The sequence below is a fragment of the Misgurnus anguillicaudatus genome, chromosome 14 (genome assembly GCF_027580225.2).
Source record: "Misgurnus anguillicaudatus chromosome 14, ASM2758022v2, whole genome shotgun sequence".
NCBI classification, from domain to species: Eukaryota; Metazoa; Chordata; class Actinopteri; order Cypriniformes; family Cobitidae; genus Misgurnus; species Misgurnus anguillicaudatus.
The window spans coordinates 24,183,677-24,197,415 of NC_073350.2; the positions used below are offsets into that span (position 1 = coordinate 24,183,677).

A 13,739-nucleotide genomic window follows, 5' to 3' on the forward strand; every position below is an offset into this window, starting at 1 on the left:
CTTCCATGACTGAAAGAAATCGACTTTTAAAAAGAAACCAAAGGTTTTAATAAAAAAACAAAATTCAATACAAATAAAAACAACACATTTTTTAAAATACATCTTAAACTGGTGGTCTTCTTCCTCTGCTAAATTTTTCAGTTTACAAATTCTGCCATCTTAAAGGGAATCGGCATGGCGCAAACACAACTGGCTTTTAAAGAGAATGAGAGATGAGACTTTTATTGGTTTATTGCACGTTACGCCCAAAACAAACCCATTATTCATTACAAGAATAGGAACAACCCTTTTAGACTGTGTGCTAGGCGCACAAACCATTTTCCCGTCATTAAATTAGCAAAAGTGAATTTGAACACACGTTTAGACTGTGCGCTTTAGACCATGCACTTAGATCGTTAAAATAAGGCACTTTATGTTGCACAAAAACGTATTTATAGTGGAAAAAGGCTATAAAAGTTTGAAAAGAAATGGTTCCTTTAAAAACCTCAGACCTAAAATGACCAAAGATGGCTGTTCTATGGCATTGCTAGAGCATAACTTTTTGAAGTCCCTTTTAAGGATCTAATCTGTTAGAGAGATGCTAGGCTGTCAAACGAATGTGACTCCTAGTGTCTTAAAAAGAGTATTTATATACAGCTCAATTGAGAGTCTATCCAAACATATACTATATTATGCACAATAATACAGTATATGAAGTACTGAAACAAGCTGTAATATACTGCATTGCCCGTGAAGTATTTTTGGCAGTTCTTAGATGCACACATTACAATGAAAAGGAAAAAAAGCCCCTATTTCAGTTCTTGAATGAATCAGTGTTCCAACACGCTTCACACAATGAAAGCATACAAAATGTGCGCACCTCTGCGGATTTGAATGAGCACAGCAAACAAACAGCTTTGTACTAGCATTCGCTCACCACGTACGGCACAATGCTTCATGCCGCCAACAGAGCGGTTTGCCCGTGAATGGACGCTAATGAAGGCACCTGCATGCAGCCTATTGCCAATGGCCCTATTTCGAGTGGCAAGCTCATTTAGAGACTTGACAATAGTGGCTGTTCATTTGGCCTCTCTTTCTCCTTCCCAACGTTGTCGTATTTAATCACTGGAGTGTCAGAGAGACGATGGCGTCACTTCTGTAGTTACAATGCAAGAGTGAGAGCTGAACGGACTTAATCATCCCATGTATTATCTGTCATTATCTAGCTCTCACTCAATCAGCGGCAGATTGTGGAGAGGACACGCCAGATTGTCCTGTCAGATGAGGGACCGCTGTGTTTTTAAAAGCTGCCCCTCGTGGTGTTTAAAATAAGAAACACCCATTAAGGTTCATTGGCCATGTGGGGGGACTTTTATTTACAAAAAAAATTACACCTAGAGAACTTCTCAGGCTACACTTGTAACAATCGTTCCCTGAGAAGGGAAAGAGACGCTGTGTCACTTTGGGAAGCACCCTCACTTCGGCGATGCAGTGCAAGTTCCCTCAAAGGGGAACCATGGATATTACAATGTTTTAACTATACTTTTTTTAACTGCAAAATCCCACTAACCCACTTCACCAAATCTGGATCTGTTACCAAAACTGCAAGATGCTACATCCACACCAACAGGTGTCAGTATAAAATCCCCAAACCACTGTGGTATCAACCAGAAAAACATGGATAAATAAAATATTTTGTGCACCTTTAAATCTGTGTATGTTTCTAAAATTCGAGATTAAAGATGTTGATGATATGAAGGCAGTTTTATTCCATAAAAGAGCAAAGATAAGATGTCTTACGCTCTGCACGCTGTGTGAATGATACAATGTTTTGAACCCCAAGCTATGCACATCGGCTGTTAAATTGATTTTAAGAGGGTGTTAAACTGAAAAGCCGTGGCATTGATTTGACCTACTATTGAAAGACGAGAGTGAAAGGGTGTGGAAGAAGAGAGAATGTACCAGATGGTTTAGAAATAAGCCATGAGGCAGCAATGCTGATAATGTCGAAATGAGATGCATCATAAAATTGTATAGGATACAGGCGAAGAAAAGAAATTCACTCAAATTCTGCGCCCCTCGAGCACAGCTGAGAATAACGTTATTTTATTTGCATGTTTAGTGAACCGAGAGGCAAATAAGTGAATGTGCATCCTGCTGGAACTACAAATAAATAATTGTAAAAATAAGTGTTGGCACAGTTTTAAACCCGACTGCTGAAGGTTTTGTCTAGGTATGACTGTTTTACCCTAGGGCATGGTGTTGCCTCCAGGCAACATAGGTTATTTTAGTGTTTTAAATTATTTGAGATGCCCATTTAATTGATCAATGCAAGCAGAACTGTATGCTTTTTTTACTCCAACTAAACAGTTTGCAATTCCTTATTTCAGGAAGAAGGACTTTTAATTCAGATCGTACGTGGATCTCAACAACATCAGATCCACAGTTCTATCTAGGTCTATAGGTATCTGGAGACTTCCTTAGTAGATAATAATATCCAAATGATGCCCCAAGTGTTATGTGTTTACTTGTTTACTCATTTATTTCACTGCACAGTGGAGCACAAGGTGACTTTGACGTTATTGTTATCCCTCAATGGGTTTGTTTCAGGTCCAGAGATAAAAAATTATTTCCTGAAGACAATTAATTTTAAAACATTGTTCAGCGGAGCTTCTGAGGTTTGAACGCGGAAAAGAGCCAACGAATCACATGAGATAGCCTACAATATATATATATAATTTGGCAAAAAAATCCCCATCCTACTTTGGCCCCATGGAGACCCATGTCCTGAATGAATTTGAGTCTTATCAAAATGCAGAAAACTGCTCCACCCTTTTCTTCACCACATCCTTAATTACCTTATAGTCCAATGTACTTCATTAACTTAATTGAGTGTTTTTTTATGCGAAAACCTTCAAGTTCTTTTGTTGTTTTGATCAGAATATAAACTTCTGCAAAAATCTAGGCTCGACTTACATAGAAACTTTTACGATTTGGCACTGAATTGCAGTGGTACAGCATGGCGTTAACAGTGCAAGTGGTTGTGGGTTTGATCCCAGGGAACACACATATTGTAACCTGATCTCACAAATCTCTGTGGTATAGTCACAGAATATTTTGCTCACTTATCCGTGTCATTGTGACGGATCTCCGCATTTTTCCATGTCCGTACAGTGTCAGTTTCACATATTGGTAACTCCATTGTTTTTCCTATTTTAAACCATTGTCGCTTGGGTTTAGGGTTAAATTTGGGGTTTGGGTTAGAATGTCACTTTAACTATTGGTTTATACTATTTTATCCAGATTTTTAAATTGTCGCCTGACGTTAGGGTTAGAGTAGGTTTGGGTTAGAATGTCATTTTTTGTAACAGAAAGACGTTCTAACCCCAAACCCAAGTGATAATGAGATCAGGCTGCACATTGAAATAATGTATACTTTGTAATGCAATTTGGATAAAGTATCTGCCATGACCCATTAATTCCTAAGTATACTATAGGGACAAAAGTATTGTGACGCCCCCTTTTAATGAATAGGTTTGACTACTTTAGTTATTTCCATGAGCACAAATGTTAATGCTACATCATATAATTATATTCTAGAAAACTGCGTGCTTCAAATTTTACAGCAGTGGTTTGGGCAAGGCCCCTTTCTATTCCAACATGACAATGCCCTCATGCAAAATCAATAATCAAAATAAAAAATTGTCCCAAACTGTCACTGTGGAAGCAGTACCCTTTAAAAAGTTCCTTATATGTACCATTTGGGTACAGATATATGCATACATTATGTACCAATTCAGGTACTAAAATCCACTCTCTTGTATCAGTGTGAGGTACTAATATGAATTAGGTGCGAAGGTGTACTTTTTGTAAGGGTACCGCCCCAATGACAGCTAGAGACCCTTTTTCTGACAGTGTATTTTAAGGTATAACATTAATATTTTTTGTGATTGGAATTACTGATATAGATAAACATATTTATAAGAAGGGCTGCGTCCCAAAACTTTTGAATGACCTAACACCTTAAATGATGAAAAATATAAAAAAATATGCAAATGATTATAAAAGCAGACCCAACCAAAATAAAATGCTTTTTTCACTATTAAAGGGGACTTATCATGAAAATCTGACTTTTTCCATGTTTAAGTGCTATAATTGGGACTACATTGCTTGTATCAACCTAGAAAATGTGAAAAAGATCAACCCATTAAAGGCGCTCTAAGCGAATTGACGCGTTATAGACCATAAAACATTTTTTGTTACATACAGCAAACATCTCCTCACTATCTGCTTGCTGCCTGTCCACTGATCAAACTGTTAAAAAACGTGATCTCTGTAGACAGCTCAGGCTCGACAAACGGCAATGTCAACATAGTGGCCAAACCTAGCACAACAAAACATAACAAAGTGTTCCAGCCAATAAACGACATGAAGGATTTGGGGGTGGGGGTTGGGCTCGTTTATTAAAGCACGGACGGGAGAAGGAGGGGGAGGCGTTAGCTACGCTCCGTTTGTTTGAGAACAGTTCAAACATCAACAGGAAGTGACGTCGCACATTATTCGCTTAGAGAGCCTTTAACTTAGTTTTGGTAAATCATTCTTTGCAAGCATGAGAAAAATACGTCATTGAAATTTGGCTCCCCTTGTGATGTCATAAGGGGATAATACCGCCCCTTAATCTGAACCATAAAACCACGACTCAGCCATTTTGTGCACAGATCAACTCATTTGCATTTTAAAGGCCACTCCCGAAACGGCACATTTTGCTCACACCTACAAAATAGCAATTTTAACATGTTATAATAAATTATCTTTATGGTATTTTGAGCTAGAACTTCACATATGTACTCTGGGGACACAAACGATTTATTTGACATCTTAAAAAGTCTTGTGAAATGTCCCCTTTAAGGATGACACAAAATCAAACCACATTTAACCACCATCCCAGATCTGTTATGATCCATTTGAAAAATATTATCACAGGCCCTCATCAGCTTTCCGGAATCATTTAGAGATCCTCCAGTCTTTCCGGACTAATTTAGCTGCTGTTTCTCTTCTCCCGCCGCTTGTCTGCATTAGCAGGTCCTCCTGTCGGATGAAAAGCGAACAGCCTATGCTGATGAAGCGCACGCTCTGTATGGTGTTAGTGAATGGCAGCGGATTGGGTGTTAATGAAGGCGTAGCTCTCCACGGGTACCAGACCTGCACTCACGGGATCAGTGCTGATGGACCCCAAAGCCGGTCAGCCTGGTGCTCGGCAATGTGGCTCTCCAGGTGGAGTGGTGAAAATCATTTTTACACCGTACGCCTCTCACGCTGAGCTAATAATTGCTGGAGATGGGGGCAAGATAGATCCGGAATACATTACCGTTCGCCCACAGAGTATGATTAATGGGCTGGTGGGACTTTTGCAAACCGCTGGCTGAACTCGAGTGGAGTGGCATGGTTGGTGGGCATGAGGTTAACGTGTGTGGGCTGCAGAAATTCTTCTGACTTTAATAAAAAGACTCACTTTATATAGACAGTTATAGAGACTTTGAACTCTGCCCTAAGTTCAAGAGTGTTAACCACATGTGTATGTCTGCAAAGTAGGAACTCACCACTGGGGCTGGTTTGCCTCCTTTGGCAGTGCAGATCAGGGTGAGATTCTGTGCCTGGTACCGGCTGAACGGTGCTGGGGTGTTCTCAGCCACAACTGAGATGTTGTTGGGTGGAGCTGTGGGGTAAAGACGAAAAATGAGACATGCACAGCTGCAATTTAAAAGATCTATCCTCAGAATGATGGGAATAGCTATTTCCTATCAACCCTCTATAACACGCTTTGGTTTTTGAAACAGACTCTGAAATCGTGTGTATATCCAATGCCCTTTCATGTGCAGATGCGATGTTGAGTGTTGCATGGCTGGGGGTTTTGGAGCATGTCAGCCTAGCTTTATTCTGTCAATGAACGCCTTGCTTTTTACAGCAAAGAAGAAACATTATACTGAAAACTGTTTAGGCAAAAGGAAGGAAGTAGACGTCTGAAAGATGAGAAATCGTGGCTGGGCCGCAGGGAGCTCCAGCAATGCGTTAGTTGGTCTGCAAAGACCCTGACCCCAAAATAAAATGAGATACAACCACCTACATACAGTATGATGTGTGGTCCTGTGGGAGCTATTATAAGACTGAAGTCCAGTGTTACTACTATCTAAACTATAAAAAACATCATTTGTAAAGGCTGTTTGTGAGAGAAGCGTATTGCTTTATGCATATAATATCAACTGACTCTTATTAAGCTCTTTCGGGAGCCCAATGAGTGTGTCATGACTTCAGAAAAGCAAGCGTGTATACTACTCCCTGTAGGGATGCATGGGAAAGATGAAGACTTGGTAGTATTGACATCTATTTAACACAGAAAAGATACATTTTGAAAGTCTCTTTTCTCCACTTTCAACAGTTGTATTTAAAGGAATAGTACAACTTTAAAATTAAAATGACTTTTTGAATACAAACCCGAATTTAAGTCTGTCACAAAAAGTCATCTGACTTCAAAAGGCTTGGAATTTAATTCACAGCTTCAGTCTCTATTCACATTCATTGTGGAAAAATAGCCAGGATATGCAGTCACATTTGAGTCCAATAGAAAAGCGAAAGTCATAATGAGAGTAACTTACAACAGCATTTTAATTTACCGATAAATTATTCCTTAGAGCCGACGTGTCAGTGAGAAAAATCACACTTTTTTTAGCTGTCCAGGTATGAAAAGGAGGTGTGTATCACATCTGCGTTTTTTACTAGCACCGAGCGATTTATGATCCTCTGTCAACGTGCCAACGTAGGTGGGCATTGACTATTCCGGCAGCTGCGTGATCATATAAAACACTTCCTGCAAATTCCCTGCTGAGAGAAATGGATGATGCCGCTAGTCACTTTAGAGCCGTCTTGCATTTTTCGCATCTTGAAAGCTTGAGAAAAAGCATGCGCTATCAGCACAGAGGGTTAAAAGTGAACCCGGCAAGACATCTGCTGTGAAGCTCTTGATCAATAACGCTTGCATACTAAAAAGGCGAAGGAAGAAAAGGATGCTGTATTAGGAGAGCAGCATGGGTAATACAAGTGTCACTTTAGGTCGAAATCTCTTTGCCACTCTCCAATAAGCGTCCAATACAAATTAATTGATTAAAAAATGAAAGTGACGGAGATGGTCTGAGAAATTCGATTTAATTTCTTATTGATGGCAGACATATAAAATAAAATTAACCTCAGCTCACACTATTAGTTCTTGTGGAGAAAGTGGCTTATCCTAAATTGGAAAATGATATGCTGTCACATGATTCTGCGGATGGGACTATAATACGCACCTGCACGCACATCCAAGAAGTACTGTCCCTAAATTGATAGCATCCCAGAGCCATAAAAAACATGTTTAATGTTCTGTTTGCTAAATGCTCACAGTGGTTTTGATGGATGAGACCCCATGGTGTCTGTTTATAGCAGCGGCTATTCAAGGCTAATTAACCGTGTGCTCTCACAACTGCTTCACGAAATGAGCCAAGCATACCAATACAGACCAAAGGCCGCCAGTGAAATCTAAAGGCCGCATCCTTGGAATTAGCAAGATTTGATTTCAGTTTAATGCATTCATGCCACTACTAAATTGTACCTCAATTATTCAAAGATTTGGCAACAAAATGACTGTACAGCAATTGATTATAAATCGATTATGAAGGTGTGTAGTCTACTGTGCAAAGTAACACTCATAGATTTTTTCTTGCTGTGATGGTAAGCTTCCAGCAAAGTCTTTTCTCTATTGGTGTATCTGCAGACGAGTACCCATGATGTCACATAGGGTAGTTATAAAACCTGGAAATGCCCAGCTCTGTCAATGCACTGATGTAATTTCCACTGAAATTGGAAGTTAGGGCGGGATATATTAAGTAGCTCCTCCCTTTTAAAATAGCCAATAGCATTTAGTTTAAAGGGGAGGTTTTATGCTATTTCATGCATTCTGACTTATTAACACAGTTTAAGAGTTGTAGTCCTCATGCTAAACATAAGCAAAGTGTCAAAAAAGCAGTTGAGCTTGTAACAGAGTACTTCTGAGCCAAACTCACGCCTCCTTTTTCCTACAAGTTTCGGAAAAATTTTTTCAAATGGGGGTATCCGTTACGACTGATTGACCCCATATTCCTTTTATGGGCCTTTACCCCCAGAAAAGCACGCCTGCCCTGCACGTCAAATGAGAGCGAGAACGCACATTAGCATTGCTCCGTCGAGTAGAAGTCACCGGTATCATTGCACAGCACGCGACAACTTTGTTTTAGCAAGATAGTTCGACAAGAAGTTAGCTTTCCCTGTCGTGAGACAACAGTGGATGCAGTTTGTCTTTACCGGACAGCAACGTAATTGGGAATGAGTGTTTGCTCCCTGGCTGCATTTCGGAGAGTACTGCTTTACAAACAAGGTTCAGTTTGATGCCGGATTTTCCACATTTTTACAACTATTGGAGCGGTCAAAACTTTAAAAGACCCCGTTTAGGAGTCACAACCACAGGTGTAAGTAATTCAAAATTTCACGTGTTTTGTTTGCAATCGCGCATACGTGCATGTAATGTAAACAACACCGACAACATCACTTTGTACTGCATTTACAACATTTACACCTTTGAAAACGGGCAAATGCAGTTAAAAACTGGATTATGTTACTTTTTTAATTAAAATAGCGGATAAACAAACAAGGATTAATTACCTGATAGAGACGTCTTGCTGTAATCGTTGCTGCTATTGTTCCTGTTCGTCCATTACTGACAAAGTATCCGATTCTGGATCATATGTATAATGTAAGGCTTGTTATTCATAAAAAAAAGTTTTTTTAAAGTTTGATTTCCATCTGTGTCGGCTGTAAATCCAAAACTAGTATCCGAAGCTGCGCGTACTCGTAACTCTTCAGCTTTGCCTACCACACGTCTTCAAGTGTTCGACCTTTTACGCCAAAAATCGGAAAGGCTGTTTTTTCTTTTATAAATCTGACTAAACAAAAGACTCTTTGGACATATGAATGATGAAATGCTACTCTATATATAAGCAAGATTAACATTAGATTGGCAAAAACGTCTTGTGTTATGTCAGCTTTAAGAACGGAATAAAAATAAATTCTGTTATCTGACAGATCTATGAAGCAGGTGTGCTTACGTATTTTGCCTGTCCCTGTCACAACAGAACAAAACAAATATGTGACATGAACAGCTGTCAGATCCATATAAATCCAGTCAGTCATTCTGCACCTTCACAGGAATGCCCATATATGGCAAACAGGAAACCTGTAAAACTTAGCTGTCAGGTTGTTGTACACATTTTTTATCCTGACTGGACCCGAATATAAACCACACCGACGTGTGTGCAGCCCCGCACCAGTCAGACGTAAAGAAACCTCGGTGGCCTCGCAACCAATTTGGCCTGCTGCTCCATTTATTTCCATTTGTTATGTGACGACGACACCAAGGTAAACGCTTACAGTGTGTATTCAAAATTGATTGACTGGCTCGACGATAATTAACCTACAGCCAGCCATACAATGGTGCAAGCTCTCTTAGCAATCAAAGGAGGCGCGGAGAGGGAAAATAATTCGATGCACACATGCGAGATTTAGCTCGGATCTTCTTGGGTCCATTTGCCAAAAACACCTGAGACCTCAGGTTGCTAATATTATACCTGACCTGTGTCCGAGGTACATGTGAAACTTTTAGACCCAAACCCGCTCAGATCACGGGTCGGAAGACTTGTTTTTGGATCTAAGTGGACCCGTGAAGACCTCTAGATACTACCTACAGTACACAGGGTCAGTGAAAAGTGGCGTTTATTGTTCATGTTCTCCCCTTGCGGGCGACGCGAAAATTGGTTATCCAGATACTTCCACACTGTCCCCATGTGCCACTGTTCAAATTAACAGGAATTCCTGCATGAAGCTCTATTGGCTGAAAACTATTGGCTATACATAGCCTACATATCAGATTATTAAAGCAACACCATGTAATTTTTCAACCTTCATAATAAATTTTCAAGACCCTTGTGATAGTACATCGACTTTAAAAAGGTTGAATGACATGTCTACCATAGCCTGACGGGGTCTGTATCGCTTTTACTCGTACGTTAAAAAAACTTAGGGTTTCGGGTAGCAACCAGAGCACAAAAAAACGACAAAATTCGACTGCTTTACGCCATACATCACTTCCTCCACTTCCTCAACACAATTTTTTTACGTGAATTTTGCTGGAGGCTACTTAAGGAGTGTAGAGAGCAACTTCTATTATGTGATTCTGTGGCACCGTGTTAGTGTCATGGACCTATTCCCCTTTAAAGCAATTTTTTATATAAGCTCACGATCTTGATTCATACATAAATGCGATCTTCTTTATAAATGATGGCGATTATCTTGCATATAGTTCCCTGTATTCAGATCCTGCATTCACGTGTTCACATATTTACCTTTCTTTTACTGTCTATGGTATTTACTTTACAATCCAGGATGCTATAGCAGTCAGTCAAACTTGCTCAAACTCACACAGTGTAAAACCAAATTCATTTAAAGGAAAACATCACCGTTTTTCAATATTTTACTATATTCTTACCTCAACTTAGTCAAATTAATACATACCTATCTTTTTTCAATGCGTGCACTTAATCTTTGTACAGCGTGTCGTGAATGTGTTAGCATTTAGCCTAGCCCCATTCATTTCTTAGGATTCAAACAGGGATGAATTTAGAAGCCACCAAACACTTCCATGTTCTCCCTATTTAAATACTGTTACACGAGTAGTTACACGAGTAAGTATGGTGGCACAAAATAAAATGTGGCGATTTTTTTTACGCAGATTAAGATGAGAACTATATTGTATGGTGAGCACAAACATGGAAGTGTTTGGTGGCTTCTAAATTCATCCCTTTTGTTATCCTAAAGAATGAATGGGGCTAGGCTAAATGCTAACACATTCATAACGCACTGTGCAAAGATGAAGTTCATGCATTGAAAAAAGATAGGTATGTATTAATTTGTCTAAGTTGAGGTAAGAACATAGTAAAATATTGAAAAACAGTGGTGTTTTCCTTTAAAGTACACTTCATAAACACAGATACAGGTTCATGCTTTTCAACATGAGATAACATCAAGATGTTTTGCTTCAAGACAGACTCATAATAAACTACAAAGGCAGTCTATATTATAATAATGGGATGTTTGAAACGATTAAAGACTGCGGCTGCCATGCTTAGCACACAACAATACCTTGTTTAATCCTTTGCCGGATTAGAAATGTTGTTCGATGTGGTGGCATTACTGCCTTTTCACACTCAATTTGATTACACTTGCAAGGTTTCTTGAATGCTTTGTGAAATTTGGTGCAATGAGAAAGAAAACACATCTGGTGAGAAGTGGCCATTTTGTCTCCCTCGAATGAACGTACGTTGTAAAAATTTGTCAAAATATGCCATCATGATCACACAAAGCATTCAAAAAGCAAATGCAAGATTGGATGTGTATCCAGGGAGTCATTTTCAGTCCCAAAATGATCAAGTTGAAAAATAATCATTGCTTCTCTGACTGTGCACTTTTATTTCCAGAGTAAACAATGGTTCTTAGCAAAAAAAATGGCATTTAATCTGCATGGAAAAAACACAAAATTGGACTCAATACAAACATAACTTCATTTTAATGTATGTAACCTTTATGAGGTATATACTTTGACCTTTTCTATTTTTTTTGTCACAAGTTCATTTCAGTTCTGACTGGCCCTGAGGTAAATCATTGCGTCCTGCCCACAAAACCGAGATGAAGTCTTAAAAAATCCTCAATAAATCTGATTGATTGTTTGGCATACTGGTGTTTTACGATGTCTTACAAGATGAATTATTATTATACTGTACATGAATGGCACAACACAAGCCTGTGCCTCTGGCAGATGGGGAAGTGGTCAGGAAACCAGTCATTATTTTCTTCGCTGAAACCACGTTTCAAGGATGTTACGGTATTTTTACAGCAGTCATAAAAAAAACTTTACCACCCTGAGATTTAATAAATAAGTACAGCAAAATATACTCCAATAGGAAGGAAAAGCCTGCAAACCCTCCTAAGGCACTTGACCCTGTCACCGGGCCACGCTCCCCTTAAGTGCTTCTTTGAATTTCATGCCTCCTTCTAAAAGAGCATGCAATAAATGTTTCACCACTCCATCGCCATGTTTTCACCCTTTTCTCCTCTTTAAAAAAGTGTGTCAACCATCTCCCCCTCACATAATCCACGCCGCAGAGCCATTCATTCTAATAGGGCCAGCCGGATTCCTTTTGCAGCGCGATAGCCTGGAGCACCATTCCTCTCTTTACAAAATAACAGCAAATAGGTTTTTCTTCATTCGAGGAATTTAGCCGAGCGTCCCCTGCAGATAGATCTCATTGGCCTGGTAATTAAAGGATTTAGTGGTCCTTTGAGACAGGGGAAAGGGAGGTGGGGGCTTCAATACCTCCCCTCACCATCCTCTGACATCTGTTACTGAGATGTAATAGGTCTTCAGTCAAAACACAAGAGACAGAGGTCAAAGCTGTTCGTTTTTTTACTTTCCTAATGAAACAATTAGGTGCATAGTAAGTCCAACTGAGACTAATTAATCAACGTTTGCATAAGTCTTCAGACATTTATTTCATCAAACTGTTTATCAACAGTTTTAATAAGAGCAGAATGAATGTAATGACAGATAATCACACAAAACCACCGATGCATTTGATTAAAAACCTTCCTGATTAATTCAGTGAACTGTCTTAAGGAGCAAACACATTATCTTACTTCGACTGTAATTTATGATAGCGCTAATCATATCGCACATTCTGTAAAAAGTCTTAAGGTTGAAGTTGTTAATAGTTAAATAGTGAAAATATTCAAGCTTGTGTTTATTGGTTCAGCTCAAAACAAGAGTAAATGTAATTGGAAAGGGAAATATATACAGTACAAATACATTCCTGCTGTTTCACCACTGTGCACTGCGAGCGAGGCACTTAACCCCAGGTTACACCAAGGAGGCTCTCTAAAAATGAATGCATTATGAGGTGCTTACAATATGCAAGGCTAATACACTCGGTTCACATGCCATTTACTGTAGCAGACACTTGTGTACCCATGTCTACAATCTACAATATCTTCAACACACAGATTGTTTTCATATTTTTTTCAAAATGTATTTACATTTATGCATTTGCCAGACACTTTTATACCGCCCCAGTGACAGCTAGACCATTTCTTTTTAACAGAGTACTGTGCATTCAATGTACATTTCATTTAATCCGCATGTGTGTTCGCTGTTATTCATAAACACGCTGTTACATAAAATCTACATTTAAAATATATTACTTTATTTATGGTACTTTGTGACACTATCTGTGAAATCCAGGCTAAAGTAAGTTTGATTTCATTTAAAGCAACACTATGTAGTTTTTTACCTTTAAATAATGTCCCTAAAATTATTTCAGTGGTAGAACAACTTTTAACTGGACAAATTGTACTGTTGCTGCCACCTGAGCAGCCTCCTAGCTGCTACAAGCACACTCTGAAAGTGGCGGTGGAGGGTAGAGCACACAGCCTCCCCCTGCCTGCAGAAGAGTGTCTGATACCAGGCACTGTTGCGCTTTTCAACCACATGGGGGAGCTGTAAGTCATTTTTACATGGAAACTACATAGTGTTGCTTTAAATGACCTTACTAGATATCAAGGTTATATTTTAAAGGGGACATCTTACAAAA

At 39.2% G+C, this 13,739-nt stretch overlaps 1 protein-coding gene across 3 annotated transcripts in view; it reads right to left on the reverse strand.

Moving 5' to 3' along the window:
• Positions 1 to 13,739, reverse strand: part of igsf21a (immunoglobin superfamily, member 21a) — a 346,434-nt gene that overhangs the window by 69,586 nt on the left and 263,109 nt on the right. For all 3 annotated transcript variants that reach the window (XM_073876128.1, XM_055184959.2, XM_055184958.2), the window contains exon 5: positions 5,580 to 5,695. In XM_073876128.1, coding sequence (XP_073732229.1) covers positions 5,580 to 5,695 — 116 coding nt within the window. The remainder of the gene's footprint in view (positions 1 to 5,579; positions 5,696 to 13,739) is intronic.